This window comes from Lycorma delicatula, chromosome 9 (assembly GCF_047948215.1).
Source record: "Lycorma delicatula isolate Av1 chromosome 9, ASM4794821v1, whole genome shotgun sequence".
NCBI lineage: Eukaryota > Metazoa > Arthropoda > Insecta > Hemiptera > Fulgoridae > Lycorma > Lycorma delicatula.
The window spans coordinates 3,958,181-3,978,133 of NC_134463.1; the positions used below are offsets into that span (position 1 = coordinate 3,958,181).

A 19,953-nucleotide genomic window follows, 5' to 3' on the forward strand; every position below is an offset into this window, starting at 1 on the left:
TAAAAAAGTAGTCTGTATAGATAGATATATTATTTAATAAAATAATCAAACAATGATATATAATTAAATATTACATAAATCAGTATAAAAAAAATCACATATATTAACAAATGACACTGTATTTTAATAGTTATAAAATATATTTAACTAACTATATTATAAAGGTTATAATATTTTACAGTGTGTCTGTAAAATAATAGTGGGATTTTAAATGGTTATAGCTTCAAAACGAAGCATTGTAGAGAGATGAACTGTTTGTTAAATGAAAGAGAAACACTCCAAGTTAATGTGTGTGAAAGCTAGTGCAGGCACATTGTGTTTCCAGTACATACAAGCAGCACGTGCACATTGGTCATCATGTTTGCAGTGCAGAGGAAGGTTCAATGTGTTGTGACTTGCTATGTTTGAATCAGTTACATGTATTAGGCATGAATACTGCCTAACATGTGACATGAAGACCCCCTGCATAGAAATAACATTCAGTGATGAGACAAACAACTCAAAGAAACAGGCAGCCTACTGAACCAAACACGTCCAGGATGGTCTTCAGTGTCTGATGAAATAATTGAAGCAGTGTGAACAAGTTTCTTGCCCGAAGAAATCCATATGGAAGTGTTCTAGACAGTTGAATATTCCTAAAGCAATTGTTCACAATGTGTTAAAAACAAGGTTATATTTCACTGTAAACAAAATTCACGTGTTACAACAACTTTATTCACACGACAAAGTGAAATGATTTGATTTTACTGCAGACATTCTGGTTAGGTTAGAGCAAGATGATGATTTTTTAAACAAGTTCAATTTTTCAATTATAAAGCAACATTTCATGTTTCTGGGTGAGTATATTGGCTTAATATTCACATATGGGATACTGAACTTGCACATGTGTGCAAGTTATTGAATGTTTAGTGTGCTATTGGACGAGACAGAGTAATTGGCCCCTTCTTTAATTCTGAAAAACCAATAACAGGAAACATATTCTTGGATATATTAGAAGGGTATACAGTGCCAAAATACCATTTTCCAGTTAGACAGAGCTCCTTCACATTTTGCCGCAATCATGCATGATTTTCTTAACAAAACATTTCCTCAGTGATGGGTTAGAGGTCTGGCCCTCACTGTCTCCAGACCTTACCTCCATGGATTTATACTTTTTGGGTTTGGGGTTACATAAAAACACAATTGTATTTGAAGTTCAAAATCTGGACCATTTAAAGGAAAGGATCACTGAAGCTGTTTCTATCACGCCAGATGTCCTCTGCCATGTACCACAAGAGACTGAATATTGCCCTGAGATCTGCAGGGTAACTAAGGGAGCACACATTGAAATCTACTGAATAGGTAAGAAACTTTGAGTGTTTCTCTTTTATTTAACATATAGTTCATCTCTTTACAATACTTTGTTCCGAAGTATTGCATTGAGATACTTTGTTCCAAAGTATTGTTTAAATGGTTACCACTATTTAAAACCATTTAAAATGCCACTATTATTTTACAGACACACTGTATTATGAATTACATATTAATATAACTATTTTGTATATATAGGTAGATAGATATATATATACTTGTATTTATGCAAGGTAGTTTTAAAAAGTTCCTGGAATTGCTCCTTAAGTTTAAAATAGCAATTGTTATAAGGAAAGATTTAGTTTTTTGTAGGTAGCTCAAATGATCTCATGACATGGCTGCATCTAATGCTTTCTGTTTCATATACAATACTAATGTTTTTGTTTTGTCTATTATATACATGGTGGTGAAAAAGTAAGCAATTAACCACAAATATAAAGTTTTGTATTGTTTAAAAAAATCACTATCAGAGACATTAATACTGCTTGAATAAGCATACCGAGAATTGGCAAGGAAGAAAGTAAGTTTATGATTGGCATAAGCATTTTAGTGAGGGCCATGTTAGTGTTGAAGATGGCACTCACAGTTGGCACCTATCCACATCAGGACATAAAGAAAATAGTGAACATGTTGAAATCTTTTCAAAGTGATAAAAGAGAAATTGTAAAAGAAACAAAATCAGTAATTAGGATAGCAATTGGAAGTTGCCACAGTATTTTCTATAATACATAATCTAAACATCTACTGCTTTTGTCAACACACTATTCTAAAAATGTTGTCTGCAGATCTAAAAGAAACTCACATGACACTAACAAGCAATCTCATCACTACGACTGATCAAGATCAAAAGTTTCTCAGGGCAATTTTCTCATAACAGTAGATGAAACATGGTGTTTTTTATATGGTCAATAGACAAAATGCCAGTAATAAGAGTGGAAATTAATATCATTTCAGCAATTACAGAAATTCTGTTTGGAAAGGAGCAAAAGAAAAGCTATGTTTAACATTTTTTTTTTTTTTATTTGCAGGCTATTCATTATGAATTCATATCTGACAAGCAGATAGAAGGTAAGTAAATATCCTTCATTGTTTACAGGATTTAGTAAGAAGGAAGCATATTGAAAAATAGGAAGGAAGGTCCTGAAAAATAGAAAACAAAGATTCTTTTGCATGACAATTTACTAGTACATCGATCCATACTTCTCAAACTTGATCCATATTGAGACCATGTAACAACTCTCCAAACTTGGTATTAGCTCTTTTCTACTACTTTCCTCACTTGAAAAATGTTGTGAAATAGAAATGACACCAGAATACTGAATAGGGTGATGGCCACTGTGACAAAAAGCTGAGAAAGATATCTCATAATGGGTTCTTGGAATGTTTCCAACAATTTTACAGATGTTGGACAAAAGAGTACACAGTCAACTTCCAGTTATGCACATTGTAGCTTAACCGCAGTGCATCTTGGAAAAAAATAAAGATTTTAAAATTTAAATGAAACTAAAAATTTAAAGTTTTTTCATTGTTCTGCAATAGGTTTCACTCCTTCATTCATTTGGTTCTTGAATGTGTGCTTGTTTTGAATATAATAATTCTGTACTATAGTTTATTGTGAGTATGATAGGATGATGTTATATGATACAACATCGTGAACTCATAAAGTTCAAAAAATTAAAAGAAAAGTGTTAAAAGAAAGTGTTTTTAGCCACTAAACAACAATCAATCGTGTCTTACTTTAAAAAAGAATTTGAAAGAGTAAAATGCACAATTTCTTTTTAATGTCTACATACTTTTTTCTCGTTAGCTACTGTAGTTTTAATAAATATTTGTTAATGCATTACATGGTATATATTACTGTATGTACAATCTGTTTACGTACAGTATTAGTGATAGTGAAAATTTGTTATATGTAAGTACATATTTAGAATAAACTTCTGAATATTACTTTTACCAGGCATGAAATAGTGTAGTGTAGTGTTCTGTATTTTATTTTATTATTTACCCTTACACCTTACTATAATACTGCATATAAATACTGTACTGCGGTACAATATTAGTTCATTTTAACAAATATTACTTTATTAAATATTATTTTTGGATCAACCGTGCTTTTGCTTTGATTTTAGATAGCTGCGATCCTCTTCCCGGTCATTATTACAGATAATTGGAAGTTTTAAGCAGTTTTGAAAAATAAACCAATTCCAGGGAACTTTAAATCTACCTTATTTAAATGTGAATGTATATGTACTAAAATATATATATACATATACAGTTTCAGGTTTAAAACTGGAGTGGTATCTCATGTTATACTGACATAGAGCAGGAAAAAATTTTAAGACTTCAAAACAGTCAGTTTGAAATAGTACATTTCACTTATTACATAACAAAATAAAACAAAAAATAAAATTAAAATAAAAATCTAATCAATTTTTCTAAACTAATCTTGAAGTAAATTTCCTGTTTCTGTTGATTATATAACATTATGTGATATAAATATTACATAATATATTTTGCAACAGCATCCAATAACATAGCCAATTAGGAGTTTCTCATTCCTGTAATCTGGCAGTTATACAGAACATGATTACATCATGTTAAAGGGCCTTCAGCAGAGAGTTAAGATGACATCACAGGAAGTGAGGAAGATAGAGAAGACGTTCAGTGCACAAAAGTTCAACTACAACTCCACTTAAATGTTGACTACCCCAGCAGGTTTCTAACTCCAGTCACCTGATGGCAAGCCAAAACAGTTCTTTTCAGAATTATTCAAAATTAAAACTCACGGCTCACAGACCAATCAGTTCTTTTCATAGCCAATCTATTAAGACTGATACAGCTTGCCTCATCTTCCTTGCTAATCATCCCAGCAACCTACAAATTAAACAGCCTTTTTCAGGGTTATCATTATTCAAGATGCCTTTAGTCAGCATTTTTTATTGCAATATATAAAGAACAAACTTTGTTTCCTTAAAATCCAATTTTAATAAAACATTAACACTAAATTAAACATTTCTTTCTTATTTCATTTTCCATCTTTATAGAAAGGCCGCTTAAGAAGTAATAACTCAAAAAATGGGACATGTGGTTGACAAAATTTGGGAATAATTGGAACACATCTATCTCGTTTAAACAGAATTTACTTTTAATACTGTATCAAGGAAACAATTAGTTTAAAGCAAAGATTTCATTAAATCACAAGGACAGATTTTTAATTTTCTTAAACAGAAAAATACAAAGAATTATATTTCTAAATATTATTCATAAAAACAGCGTAACAAAATTTTTACAGAATATGAATTCTGAAAATCTAACTGAGTGAAGAAAAAATCAAGAAAGGTTTCATTATACTTATAGTAGTAAGAAAATTGTTCAATGAAGTTTTTTAATTCAATAAAACAAAAGATATATGTAAGAACTGCTTAAAATAAAATGGTACTTATAACTCTGGAAATTAACTTAAAGAAATATCCTGTCTCTCAACAATGTAAAGATTTTATGAATAAAAATATTATTTTATTCATTTAAAAATTAGAATTAAAATCTCTGTAAACAGTTGTGACTTAAAATGGAAAACGATGCTCCAAAAATAAAAAAGAAAGAACATAAGCTACTATATCTATCAGCTAAATATAGTAGGCATTTTAGGTACATATAACAGTCATTTCTTCATCTGGGTTAAAATGAAAACAGACTAAACCAAAAATATTTCCTTTGCTTATAAAAACTCTTCTATAAAAAAATCCAGATTGAAGCAGAGAAAATAACTCTTAAGTACAGTTATGAAAATTACACACCAATATGTCAAAGATTTCAATATGTTGATTTCAAAAAGTCAAAGATTTCCAAGCACCCTGCAAAAAACCAGTGGTCTCTCATTGGAGTACATATGATTTCAAATAATTTCTGAATCATACTAACATACCTGTATTAACTACATACATATTCAAAAAGTTCCTTTAATAAATAATTCATGTAGATTTACAACTTCATCAACTATTTTTTTATCAATTTCTAGACCTGCTTTCATTTCATCTGGTGTAACAATTAGGTCATAGGAGGAATCTGTAGTAACCATTACAACTCTCTGCTTTCGAGTTTGTAGAATATTCCCAATTACCAACTACAAAAAAAAACAATTTTAAAATGTAAAATTTCAGCATTAAGATAATAGATTTAAACTATGATAAAATCCAGAATAACAAAGAATATTAAAAGTAATTTAACATATTTTTTACATTTTTAATATTTGTTTGTTAACAGAAATTACAAATGATGGAACAGATTTCTGAAACAAAACTCTGCATGAATATTCTTATTCAATGCAAAGAATAAGAATTAATACATTATTAATAATATATTATTAGAAAGATAAAGCTAGCAAGAAGATTGAAATACCTTATTAGAAATTGGTGGCTCAAGCCCTTTAATGAGGGCATTATTAGGTAGATTTCATGAGAAAGCTACCTATTGTAATGGGTACCATGATTCGACTTCTGGAAACTTTTGACATATCTTTATGTTTCACATCCCCCAGATCCCAAAACCACTATCAACTCAAAAATTTATATATATATATATATATGAGGTGTGTTCAAAAAGTAATGAGAATTTTGAAATTTCACAGGTTGTATTAGTCCGAATCTCGGGATTTTTTCATTGTTGTATTGGTAAACATGTCTGAAAAGTATCTATAAATTTTTAGCCATATTGTATGTTTAGTCTCTTGTCAGCAATCAAAAGAATAACATGTGTTTTGGTACGATCGACGATTTTTTATTTGTATAAATAATGGATCAGAGAATTTTCCTATAAGAATAGAATAAGATGCAGCAATGTTTTAAAAATGTTAAATATTGCTTTTGGTGAGTCTGCTATAAGTAAAGCAAGGGTTTACAAGTGATATAAACATTTCCAAGAAGGTCATGAAGACGTTGATGATGATGAGCGCCCTGGATGCCTCAGCATATCAACAACCAATGAAAACATGGAAAAAGTAAAAGAAATGATTAAGAATGATCGCCGAATCACAATCAGAGAAGTCGCTGATGATGTTGGGATATCAACTGGCTGATGCCGTGAAATTTTTTTGGATGTTTTGGGCATGAAACATGTGACAACAAAATTTGTTCCAAAATTGTTGAATTTTGAACAAAAACAGCGGCGAATGGAAGTTACCCAGAAGTTGCTACTGAAGTCAACAACAATGCAGAACTACTGAAATGTGTCATAACAGGTGATGAAACATGGGTTTACGAATATGATGTTGAAACTAAGGCTCAATCGTCCCAGTGGAGACATTCTGGATCACCAAGACCAAACAAAGCTCGACAAGTACAGTCAAAGGTTATGCCCACCATGTTCTTCGATTTTAACAGCATAGTGCATCATGAGTTCTTGCCACAAGGTCAAACGACCAATAAGAAGTATTACCTACAAGTTCAATGCTGTTTGTGTGAAGCAATCCGAAAAAACGCCCAGATTTGTGGTGAAACAATTCATGGCTTTTGCACCACAATAATGCACCTGCTTACACTTCATTGCTTGTTCGTCAATTTTTAGCCCAAAACAACACTGTAATGATACCTCAGCATCCATATTCGCCAGACATGGTCCCGTGCGACTTTTTTCGTATTCCCAAAAATAAAGAGAACCTTAAAGGGCTGTCATTTTATAAACATAGATGAGATTAAAAGCAAATAGCTGAAAGAGCTAAACATTATTCCAAAGATCGAATTTCAGAAGTGTTTTGGAGATTGGAAAAAGTACTGGCATAAGTGTATTAATAAGTCTAATGGGACTATTTTGAAGGGGATACCACTAATGTAGCCATGTAAATAAAATTCTTTCAAAAAAAAAAATTCTCTTTACTTTTTGAACACATCTCGTATATATATTTCACTACCTTGTGGACACAATAACTGGCGTAATTTTGCACCTATGACTTTCAAATCAAGTTCATTAATGAGCAAAATCAGACCATGAGGGTGAAAAGCCCCCTGCTTTTAAAAAAAACAAAATATCACTATAACTTTCTTATTAAGTAAAATATCAAATTCGTTTAAAATTCCTACTATTCTTTAGATAAGGACCTACAGCTTATCTAAGTAAAGTTTTTTTATATCACTAACCATTGGTCCAGGGGTGGAAAAAATGGGGTTTCGAATACAAAAAAAAAAAATCATACCACTCTTAATAGGCACAGTATTGAATCAGTTTAAAGTGGTCGTTATTCCTCTACAAATTACCTTAAACTTTTATCTAAAACAATTTTTGGTATGACCAACCCTTAAATCAAGGGATGACCAAAATGTTGCTGGAATTGTAAGAAGATGGGGCTTGTCATATGCTAAACATGTGAAACTTTCTTTCACATGCAACCATTGTCATATTGAGTAAATTTTAAGTTTTTCTTAACTTTAAGGTGGAAATATTTTTTATCTCCTAGTTAGCATCAGTGAAATCTACCTTCGCCTTCCGGCATGTCAAAAGAGATTTATTTTCTAATTCTTTATTTCCTACAAAATATAATAATAGTCTGATATAATTCAGCAAAGTAATATATACTAACCTCCACACTAAGATTCCTTACATAACAAAGTCTTTCCAATCTTCAATAAGCAGTATTTGCTACACATAAATGTTATTATTAAAAAATCAAGATCATTTACCACCATTTCTAGCACCATTTCACTCAAATCTAATTTTCTATTAACTTAAATATTTGTTAAACACCTTGATTTAACTAAATAGATATTTAAATACAAGATACCTTTACTTAGATGGATAAAAACGTGGAAACAGTATAAAATTTAAAATTATAATTACTATTTTTTGAATAAACATTTATTACATTTATATTAAGTATTTTTCCAGCTGTAAAGATTTCATAATATTTGGAAATCTTTGAAAACAGAAAATTCTGTTTTCTTAAATTAAAAATAATTAAAAGTTTAAAATATCTATCATAAACAAAAACTAAAATGTGAAAATAATATTCATACATAATGGAAAAGAAGGCCTATGATTGATTTTAATGTAAAGCAATCCAGATGACTATTGCTATAAATAATAACAGTAATCGAAATAGAAACATCTTTTAGATATGAGTTAACAAAATATTAATTGGGTTAGTAAGTAATGTTAAAACTTAATTATCAAACGGCTGATAAAAACAAAATAAATACCTTATGTTTATACTTTTCTAATGCAGCTCTAGCTTTTGAAATAAGAATTGACTCATCAGTTTCAAGCTTGAATGATATAACAAAAGCATTAGGGACCCATGCATTTACTAGAGGTTGTAAAATCTTTGGCACCAAATGAAGAGATATTACTAAAGCTCCATCTCGCGACTGAATTTTATGCTCAGACTGAAATAAGAACAAACACATATTATGGTTTTTAAATTAAAAATTCTAAATGTTATCAAAAACAAAAAATAATATTTATTCATAACAGGAAAAAAGGGGATTATCTTCAGATTTTCCTCAAATTTAAATTAAATCATGCAAACATTTTATAGCAGATAAACAATATTCTAACATAATGCATGCGTTATAAATGTTATATGCCTCTTATACAGTTAGACCCTTACTGCTCAGCAATAAAGTTTCTGTTTCATTATAGATAAAGTAACTTCCCAACTACCTAATTCCAATTTATTAAGTACTCATATTAATATTTAATTTTTTTTTAAATATCATCTCTAATAAACTAATTTTGTAACCAGCTTCCAAGAAATAATGTGCTATAATTATTGGTTTTCTGTTTTTATAATGAGCCACATGCTCATTTATTGTACAGCTTTATTTATGTTGAATGGTTTGTTACTGAAACAAACAACTGTCATTGCATCTTTTAAGCCCCCATTAGATAATAATTACATAATAAGTCTTAAATATTCTAAAAATAGATTCTAACTAAGGTTTATTGAAATCTATGTTAACATAATATCTGAATAGTAATGTTAATGAAATTTTACACTTCCGTTAGTAATTTTTGCAGTCTACATATTCCATGAGATACAAAAAACATTTTTCTTCTAAAAGAAAAAGTAATTAAGGATAAATAGTTTACTTTAGTTTATTTTAGATGTTTAATTTTACAGAGAGTTTTCTGGAGTAGTTTTGCACACTTTTAAGAACAATAATTTTGACAATTACATAAATTATTATACTTTAATATATATACTTTAATTATTATTATTATACTTTATTAATTATTATTATACTTTATTAATTACTTTATTAATTATTATTATTATACTTTAATATATATATTTTATTACAGGTCATATGCAAGTCTTAAACAATGAATGGTTAAATATTTTGTTTATTACAGAAAAATATAATAATTACCATTTCATTAGGAGGAATATAAAAATCCGACACTGCAGCAGCAAGATACAACATTACATTTTCTCCAGCCTTTGAAAAGACTTCAGCAGCTCCTTTCAATAACCAAAGATAATCAGGCAGATTTACGAACGGTATTTTAATTAATCTACCCTCAGATTTAACTGTCTCATACATTTTCAAAATCGGAAGAACTTTATGAATACTGCTATCCTGAACTAAGACAAATGAAAAATTATTCTGCATAGTATAATACGTATGTAATGGAACAACACACATGCAAGCAGTTCAATCCTACAACCTCAATTCCATTAAGTTTGAATCTCCCAATAATCAAAAATATTTTTTATTAAAAATCTAGTTACAAAATTTTAGTTTTATAACTCTTTTAAACTAATTGTATTTTACATTTTTTATTTTATTTTAAAAGTATGATTGAGTTACCATTCATATAGCCCATATGAAAAAATACATTTCCAAAAAACAAAATTGTAAGAAACTTGCATCTTGATAAAATAAAATTAGAACAGTCTAGTATAAATAGACTCTAGCTACTGAGTATCAGCTAAGGCCATCTGCAGTATGAGTATAGGTATTTTTTTTAGTTAACATAATAATTTTCTTGAATTAAATCACCATATTATATCACAGTCAGGCTGTATATATCATTAAGAAAAAATATCCAGTTATAAGTAATACCAAAAAAGAGAAAAATTCCTTCAAATCATCTACATAGAAAATTACATTTTTTATTTAAAAATTGTTCACTCGCGTTATCTGGAAATTAATAATGCACTTATAATGGTATTATTATATACATAAATAACTTGAAATTAAATTAGATACAAATATTTCTATCATTAAAATTACCTAACTTCTTTTTCCCAGCACATATTTTAAGATGAAATATCCCATAATTAGATTGGTATTTTAAGCTTTATTTAAGCATTTAAAAAGTATGTAAGTTCAGTACATTAGTTTTAATTATGTACTTTGGTTGTATATTTTTCTTTACCACAGTATGAATAATTTTATTAAAGTTGTACATAAAATAAGTAAATAAATAATGTTTATGTTCATAAAGGAAAAGTACATAAGAAATTTAAAAATACTCTGTAAGAAAAAAGCTCTATTATTTAATTTCAATGAATATTTTACGATAAGTCTCATTCAAGTTATGTATGATAAGTCTTATTTAAAAAGCTTAAATTTCAATGATATGTGTAGTAAAATCATTATGTTACATGTAAAAACACTAAAATAGAAAAAAGTTTTTATATTTATTATTTCCTAATAGAGTATTTCATTTTAATCCCCCAGGTGATTTTTTCGTAAACTACACACAATACAAAAAAATGCCTTAAACAAACAATTGGAGGGGACATATCAAGATAACCTTAGATTTGACCTTGAACTAGATTTTGATCATTATTTCAAAGTTAACACACTTTTTTTAAATGTAATGACTTATATTTGACTCCACTAATGAAAAGAGCAGAAAGTTTTACACTGGAATACATATAATGGTCACACATATAATCTTGAAACTTTATTGATGGTCATACGGCTAACCATCAGATATTGTGTACAGGTGCTGGATTCTTTGCAGAACTTTCTAAGTTATGAGAAGAGGGTAGCTATCTAGTACTGTCTTCAAAATTCAGCAAATTGTGCTAATCAGATACACATAATGTGATTTACTTCTAAACAATGAACTTCAAGAAGCTGGAAAAAATAGAATATAATCATAAAATGTCATGACTACTAAATTCAAGTATGTTGATGTGATATTTTTCACTCTTTCCATTGGCATTATTGAAAAATGTAATTTCATTTGAAAAGCCTTGATTACCTTGGAACTACCTCCAAAGAGGACCTCAAGGTCATGGTTAAGATCACTGTCAGATGTCCCTCTTACTTACATAACTTCTGCCAAGTAATTTTTTGCTTTTTCCCAAAGTTTGCAAGATAAATAGCCTGGAATATGAATATTACGTTATATGACCTTAAACATGTACTGTATAACAATATCACCCATATAACACTATCTCTGATGGTTAGCCATATTATCTTCAAAAAATGTCAAGGTCATATGTGTGACCACATATTCCACTGTAAGTTTTCTGTTTAAAAAAATTATGTTAACCTTGAAATAACCATCTAGTTCAATGTCAAATCCAATCACCATGAGGTGACCTTAAGGTGAGATATGATGGTGAGGTGAGTTGAGGTATGGTGACCCTATGAGGTCACCATAAGGTGTGCCCCTTCAATCCAAGTAACTTTTGTTTAGGTCATTTTTTTGTACTCTGCGTAGTTTATGAGAAAATCAGCTGGGGGTATTTAAAATGAAACACCTGGTATACTCGTATGTAGTAAATATATAAAAAAGAAATACTGAAAATAATTACATACTAAATTTCAATTTTTCTCACTCAAATATTATCAAAAAGAAATACTGTTATTCATGCCAAATTACTGGTATCAAATGTCCTGCCAAAGAAAAAATAAACCTATATCAAAAACAACTTTTAGAAGTTATAAATTCCTACTATGTAGACCTAGCAATCCACCAATCCCCATGTCAGATTGGTAGCATCTCTGTTTCTTATCTAGAAGGTTGGGTTAGAAGCCTGTTCAAGCTTGGAATTTATATACGAGATGCTACCCAAAAGTTTGGGGAATTTGAATTTCGCGCACGAACCACTGCTGGTACGACCTGCTGCCACTAGATGTGGCTAACAGTACTCTTTGTGAATCAGTGTTCCAACAGCTGTGACAGTGAGAGGCTGCACTGTTGACTTTCATGCGGTTGTGTATCGTTGTGTTTTACTGCTTTGGTGAAGTTCTAAATGGCAGATTTTAAAGACCAAAGAACCTGCATTAAATTTTGCTGCATGCTTAAAAAAACTGATGCAGAAACCCATCGCATGCTTGTGGAAGCATTTGGTGACAATGCTAAGAGTAAAAGTAAAACTTTTTTGTGGTACAAATGATTCAAAGATGGACGAACGACAGTCGATGACGATTAAGCTTTCAGGAAGACCATCAACAAGCGCAACACCGGAAAACATCATGAAAGTGCGAGAGGCTGTTGTTGCAGATCATAGAGAAACAATCCATGATGTTTGTGCAATCGTACAAATGTCATATGGGTCCATGCAATGCATCTTTTGTCGGACAATTTGAACATGAGACGCACTGCTGCAAAATTCGTACCGAGACTGTTGAACAGCGACCAGAAACAAAATCGTGTAGCTGTCTGTAGTGAATTGAAAAATTCAGCAAGAGATGACCCTAACTTCATTTTCAACATCATAACCAGTGATGAGACATGGATGTACGGTATGAGACCCTGAAACTAAGCAGCAGTCGTCGCAGTGGAAGTTGCCAAGTTCACCACGGCCAAAAAAAGCACACCAAGTTCGCAGCAACGTGAAGTCCATGATGATTGTTTTCTTCGATATCAAAGGCATTATCCATAAGGAATTTGTTCCTCTTGGTCACACTGTCAATGGGATGTTCTATTGTGAAGTTTTGAAGCGGTTACGTGAAAGCATTAGGCGCAAACGTTCCGATCTGTGGGGTAACAACAGCTGGGTTCTGCACCATGACAACACGCCTGCGCACACATCGCTAGCCGTTTGGAATTTCTTGGCTTCCAAAATACGGTAGTGATTCCCCACCCAATCACCCACCCACCCTATTCGCCTGACCTTGCCCCGTGCGACTTTTTTCTCTTTCCGAAAATAAAATTTCAATTGAAAGGCTGTTGTTTTAACACAATTGAGGAGATTCAGGAAGAAACGCAGAATGTGCTTCGAACACTTACACCTGCAGACTTCCAGGGATGCATGGAATCATGGGAAAAACGCTGGAATCACTGTATCAATGCCAAAGGGGATTACTTTGAAGGAGACAGTGGAAATTATAAGTTATGGTAAGCTTTATTTTTATGGTAAAATTCCCTGAACTTTTGGGTAGCATCTCGTATGCTACAAGATTCATCTCTTATCCTAAAAATGGAAGTAAGGTAGCTATAATTTGGCATAGGTCAGTAGGTCCACAATGACTACACATAATATCCTCATTCATACATATCCTCCTTATTCATCCCGTAAAGTAATAACTTACGGTAGTTGTAGAGGCTAAACAGAAAAAGAGAGATGTGTGTGTATATATATTTAATATTATATGCAATTATGATAAGCTAAATTTACCATAATAATTTCCAATCAATTTTTGTGGTATCCTGCATCTTCAGTTGGTATTGAAATTTATAACTACATTAAAATATATTTTTTTAATAATTTGTCATTTTATTTTAATTGTTTTCAGTTTTGAATTGTATTATGAACATATATACAAATTTCCTGTACAATACAGTAATGATTTAATCTTTAGAACATAGTATTTTCATATATATCTTACCTTTAACTTGTGTTTCTCCAGTTTCATTCTGAACAACTTCCAATAATTCAAGCAATTCTTGTCCTTTAAAATGGCGAGCATATGGTTCTAATGAACCTTGCCTAAAAAATATTTAAAGAAAAAAAAATCAATAATGTTTAACATAATACGATCACAAACTTATTTCCATCAAACCAGTGTGACTAACTCATTGAAATTTTAAACCCCCATTTACAGACATTATTATTAAGTGTATTCATCTTAAAAAAATTTCTGTTAATTATGTGGCCAAAACAGTACATTTAATTTAAGCCGGTTTTTCATTAAGTTGTTTTTTTTTTTTTTAAATTTGGTGCTTTTAAATTATAAGTTCAAATTGAGTTCATGATTTTTATAAATAAACCTTGTATCAAATTTACACATAGTTAATATTTTTGATGTAGTTCAGTTTCAATGAATTTATATGCAAAGATTTATTACATCATGTAAACATGTCCTTAATTTGAAGAAAATTATGCGTCTGCTTTCCCCAATGTATTAATTATTTAGTTTAGTCTTTGCACACCCTTAAGTTGCTGAATTTATTGATATGTGCTTGATATTTGATCTTGTGTAACTTTTTAAAGGTTTTGAAATCAACAAAAAATCCTCCATCCTGAAAATGAAAAATGTAATTTTATAAATAATACTGGATTCTATAATACTATATTTTTACCAAAGCACAATTTTTTAACTTTGTTTTGTATTTTGTATGACATATAGCTTATAGAAACCAGGTGTGAGCTGTTAATATGTTCTAGACATTAATTGATAATATAGTTGCCAAATGATGTGAGTATGAGTAATAGCCGATATGAAATATCTGAAAAACCAGCATGTTTATGAGTGGGAGATGATTAGATAATCTATGAATGATTTTTCAATACATTTTACATTTTCCAAGAACCAGTCTAGATAATAATTCATTAAAAATATTATCAGCAAGGCATTTATGTCTATGAACTAGTCCAGATAGTTGGACAAATGTTAAATAAAATAGATCCTGGATTACTTCTAATTCAAATTACTTCCATGATAATAGATCATCATGGGTTACTTCTTCTCAGATAAATAATGAGCTAAATCAATTATCATACTGGTTCTGTCCACAAGGTGAGGACGCTGGACACAAGCTGATGAAACCTGTTAATGGTAAAAACTACACCTGCAAGCTTGTACTGGATCTCTGTTTCTGTTTGAGATTTCAAATGGAGAGATGCCTAAAAGCTAAACCTTCTACTCTAACCATAATATAATTCCATTTATAATAAATTTTATAACAAATTAGACTAAATCATAGAACTACTATGATATAAAAATTGTATACCGATGCATAAAAATCACAGCATAACCAGTTTGAAGAAAATACTCTGCTGATGCAGAGCCTCTGGTTCCTGCACTGAAGTTATCAACAAAACGAACTGTGTTATGTTCTAAGGGAACTGCAGTGCCTCCAGACTGAAAAATGTAATATTTGTTAATCACACTATACATAGAAAATACAACAATAAAAGTTAACTCTAATAAAAAAAATTATTACTTTTATTTTTTTTAACAGAATTGACAAGAGATTTCTGCTGTTGTTTGGTAATATAATTTTTAATCTTTCTTGATTAAAAAAAGAAAAAATATCACGTGTGATTGTTACTTACGAAGTCAGTAGTACATGCTACAAAACTAATTAAAAAATATATATATATATATAAAATCTTATATTTTACACTCCTAAAATTATCGACTGGAGAGGTTTTTTAATTCATTTAATTAAGTAGTGTGCAATTTAAATTCTTTTAATGACATTTATATATCTGATTTTTTTTTTGTTTTTAGTCTAAAAGTTTATTCTTCTTCATATTTACTGTCCAAGATTGCATTACTGTTTTTATAAGACCTGGGTCACTGTAGTACTACATACTATAACTAGCTGGTCCAAATCTCTGATATGAATTCAAACACAGATCCTTTCTTATGTGATGCAATTATAGATCATGATTACATAAAACATGCTTTCAAAGCAAATTTGCTCCTTCTTCTTTAAAAACTGGCTTTGGCAATGATCCAATAAAATTAAAATGTTTCAGGGGTTCTACTTATTTCCTACGCACCCACAAAAAAATCATTTTAAAAAAATTCAACCTATAAATTATAACATTAGAACTGAATAGACCGACTTACACAAATATTCCTCCTTCTTAAACATAAAATGAGCATTTTAATTTGTCTGTTACAATTCATCTGAAAGCTGAATAATGAGTAATAGGTATATGTCTGAAAATATTCATTAACAGTTACATATCAGTAAAATTTACCAATTTCTAAATTTTTTTATAGTATGCAAGTTAAATTTTGATTTAGTTCTTATTCAAGGTATGCTTGGAAAATCAACTAGAAATAATACCCAACCCATTAAAAAAGTTGCTTTCCCACACAAACATACAATACCAATCATCCTATACCCAACACAATATCTCTGAAACCCCTGATAATAGTAAACCGAAATTTTTTAGCTGCATTTTATTTAGTTTGTAAGTCACTGATTTTTTCCAAAATATCAATCCCAGAAGATTAAGCTATTTTTGATAGACTTTTAAACAAGTCTGTTAAAAGAAATTAGATACTACATGAAGGATACCATCTACAAATGAATACTATTATGTATTCAAAATACATGTTTAATATATTCCAATGAATCTTATACTGAAGCACAGATTCCAGTTTAACAATAAAGTCAAGAGTAGTTTTTTGTATCATATTTCATTAAACTACCCCTATTATAAAAAAACTAACATTTTTTTAAAACTCATTTATTCCTGTATCACATAAAATATGAGTTTCAGTATAAAAATATGTCATTTTTAGTAGGTTCTATGTAACATTAAAATATAAATAAGTTTTAGTTTCCAATGTAATAATTTGATAAATCAAATAAATCTGAAAATTCATTTTAAACATTCAGAAAATATTAAATGTGTAAACCAAGTAAACATCATACAAAAATCTGAGCTGCAATTCTCAATCAGTTTTCTCAGAGATAAAACATAATGGGAATTGGTTATGCTGCAGCACATGAACTGCAACACTCAAATTCTCAACTTAGTTTATAAAATGCAAACAAAATTGGTGTTATTATAATTAGTAACAAACTTAATGGTTACACAAACCATACAATAAAACATAACCAAACCATACTAAGTAAAAAAACCTTCTGCATTAACAACACCGATAAATAAAACTGATTTTTTTTTTTAAACTTTATTAAATAAATTAGAACATTAATTTTAAAAATGCCAAATTATTCGACTTGACTAATATCTTGCAAAAATACTAGTTCCATAAAAATTTCGTAAAATATTCACAAGTGAACTTCTAAGTGTTATAATAAACAAATTTTTCATTTAAATTACACACAAAAATTGAATTTTCACGCATGCGCAGTTACAACTTCCATCCCACATTAATTCGGTTTAATATTAACAAATAAAGATATCATAAAAGTGCTGAAATTTTGACTTCGTCCATTATATTAAAATTTGGTTCTTTCATTCTATAACGTTGTATAACTTAAAATGCTTAAAAATCTAATATTGAACTATACTAATGAGAACTTACAGTTATTAATACGATTTTCTTATCTTTATGTATTTCACAGAAAGCAGATATTTTTTTAAGAGAAGAATTGTAATCATTGGGTGGTGGATACGAAGAGTAGAACTTTTCCCACTGCGACATAGCTGAAAATTTTCACGAAATGTGGTGGTGCAAGTTATGTGAAAGGCAAAATCAACGGTGTAATGAAATTTACTTCTATTTAAAAAATTATCTAATCAGTTTTAGGTTATGTCATCATGACTAGTGTAATTGCTCAGCACGTTACTTAAGTTTTCTGTTAGTGACTGATATTTACAGGATTAGAAAAAAACATTGTTAATTTATTTTTAGGCTGTAACGCATAGCTTCTTTTGAATTAGGTTAGTCAAATTATAAATACAGTAAATTTTTATCACCCTTTGATAAAAACTACACTGTCGAGCAATATTTATTTGTTGTATTAGTTTAATTAACGAAATCGTGAGTTCGGAACTATCTTTGTCTTTACAATCACTTAATGTGAAAAAACGCTAGGTGAAAAACATGCCAGAATCGTTAATAGAAGAAAGAGACACTGTAAAATCACGAATGAGGCATTTGAATTAAATTTTTACTGGAACAAAATAATTTCAGATTAGTATTTCTGATGTTAAGATATATTTTAACATAAAAGAAGGAAACCCGTATTACATTATATTCATCAGATGGTAAATACTAGCTGGATGCTATTCGAAGCCTTCTCTATATGCTGACCAATTACATACACAAGGTAGTATTAGCTCATTAGAGTAAAAAGTAAAACAAAACTCTCTCTCTAGCTCCATACGTAAATTAAATCCTTAATAACCTTATTCATTATTTCTCAACTGTTTATGATAAATCAGTTTACAATCAGCTTTTAATTATAAGGAAATAATTATTCCTTTTATTTGCTGTAAAGTTTATTTTCTGCCCTGTAATTTTATCGAATTTATTTTTGTTAACAGAAAATCTGAATACTTGAATAATAAATTTTGTCTATTATAGTCTTCTTTTTCTTATCTTTACGTTTCTTTTTTCCGTTTAGCCTCCGGAACCACCATAAGGTGGTACTACTTCAGAGGATGATATGTATGAATATAAATGATATGGTCTTGTACAGTCTCACATCGACCATTCCTGAGATGTATGCTTAATTGAAACCAAAGCACACCGGTATCCACGATCTAGTATTCAAATACGTATAAAAGACTGCCTTTATTGGAATTTGAACCGTAGAACTCTCGACTTCGAAATCAGGCCATCTTTTATCTTTACCTTGCTTTACTAAATAAAATAATTTTTCATGTTTTCGAAGAAAGATGTTTTTCTATCGCTCCCGCATTTGCTTCTTGAGGAGATTAAACATATGGAGCTACACTCAATTCATTGAGTTTCCAGATGATTAACACACACAAGAGATGGAATGAAATCCATCTCTTTGTATACATGTAGTGTAATTCATTTTAACCTTTCGAAATTGTTATGCACCAATGTACCCACCATTGCTCATCCACCCTCTCAGGAAGTCATTGTCATTTGCAGTGGGCAAATTCCTTATACCAGGAGAAACTCGGTCTCTTAATTCGTTAGCTGCTTGAATATACTAGAATTTGTTAATGTTTACAATCTTGCTCCCTCTCTACCAGGGAGAAGTGATTTTCACCTCACCGAATCTCTGAGCTAAAATGCATTTCCTAAATTCCTTAGTACTTTTAGAAAGGAAGGAACTAGTTATCATTGATTAAAATAAAATTTGTTTATCCAGATGCAAACGTAAAGTATATACAATCCAATCAGCACGAATAAATCTGATGTTATACTGGTATGAGTCAAAAATTTTACAACGGGTAGAACTCACGGGAATTAACTTTGAAAACTTTACATAACAACCACAGCCACATGTTAAAGGAGGAGCAGGAATAAGGATGGACTTGCGAAGCTGCAATTTTCTGGTTGTGGAAGATTATTCAAAGCGCAGTTCAAAAAAAAGTTGTAAAGGATAAGAAGGATTCGCTAATTTCTGGATATATTTTTAACACGTTATACAGAAAAAAATTTTCAGCATGGATTCTGATTATGATATTATATAAAAGTGTATTATGAAACTTACTATTGTTAAGGAGGTGAACTAGTATGAGGGCCATTAGGAAAACTCAGCCTGACAAAGAAGACATTTTTCGGAAAATTT

The 19,953-nt window shown here is 30.0% G+C and overlaps 1 protein-coding gene across 3 annotated transcripts; it reads right to left on the reverse strand.

Moving 5' to 3' along the window:
• Nucleotides 1–21: 21 nt before the first annotated feature.
• Ppcs (phosphopantothenoylcysteine synthetase) lies at nucleotides 22–18,412 on the reverse strand. Of its 3 annotated transcripts, none has more exons than XM_075375981.1 (7): nucleotides 17,766–18,406; nucleotides 15,484–15,614; nucleotides 14,139–14,239; nucleotides 9,711–9,925; nucleotides 8,538–8,723; nucleotides 5,276–5,473; nucleotides 22–4,224 (listed from the first exon to the last, which is right to left on the reverse strand). In XM_075375981.1, exons 1-6 carry the CDS (start codon nucleotides 17,883–17,885, stop codon nucleotides 5,297–5,299), a joined length of 930 nt encoding a protein of 309 aa, XP_075232096.1. In that variant the 5' UTR covers nucleotides 17,886–18,406; the 3' UTR covers nucleotides 22–4,224; nucleotides 5,276–5,296. The 3 variants fall into 3 exon arrangements, with proteins under 3 accessions (XP_075232096.1, XP_075232097.1, XP_075232098.1); XM_075375982.1 differs by having other exon boundaries at nucleotides 22–4,083; nucleotides 17,766–18,405; XM_075375983.1 differs by lacking the exon at nucleotides 5,276–5,473 and having other exon boundaries at nucleotides 22–4,083; nucleotides 17,766–18,412.
• Between the last annotated feature and the right edge of the window lie 1,541 nt (nucleotides 18,413–19,953).

What these genes read in the sequence shown, in the direction of transcription:
- Ppcs (XM_075375981.1), bottom strand. Translation starts at nt 17,885, where the DNA reads ATGTCGCAGTGGGAAAAGTTCTACTCTTCGTATCCACCACCCAATGAT. An exon ending in ATATTCCTCCTAATGAAATG is followed by an intron (nt 8,724 to 9,710) that starts GTAATTATTATA and finishes TTCTTATTTCAG; the next exon opens with TCTGAGCATAAAATTCAGTC. An exon ending in TAGAAAAGTATAAACATAAG is followed by an intron (nt 5,474 to 8,537) that starts GTATTTATTTTG and finishes TTTTTTTTGTAG; the next exon opens with TTGGTAATTGGGAATATTCT.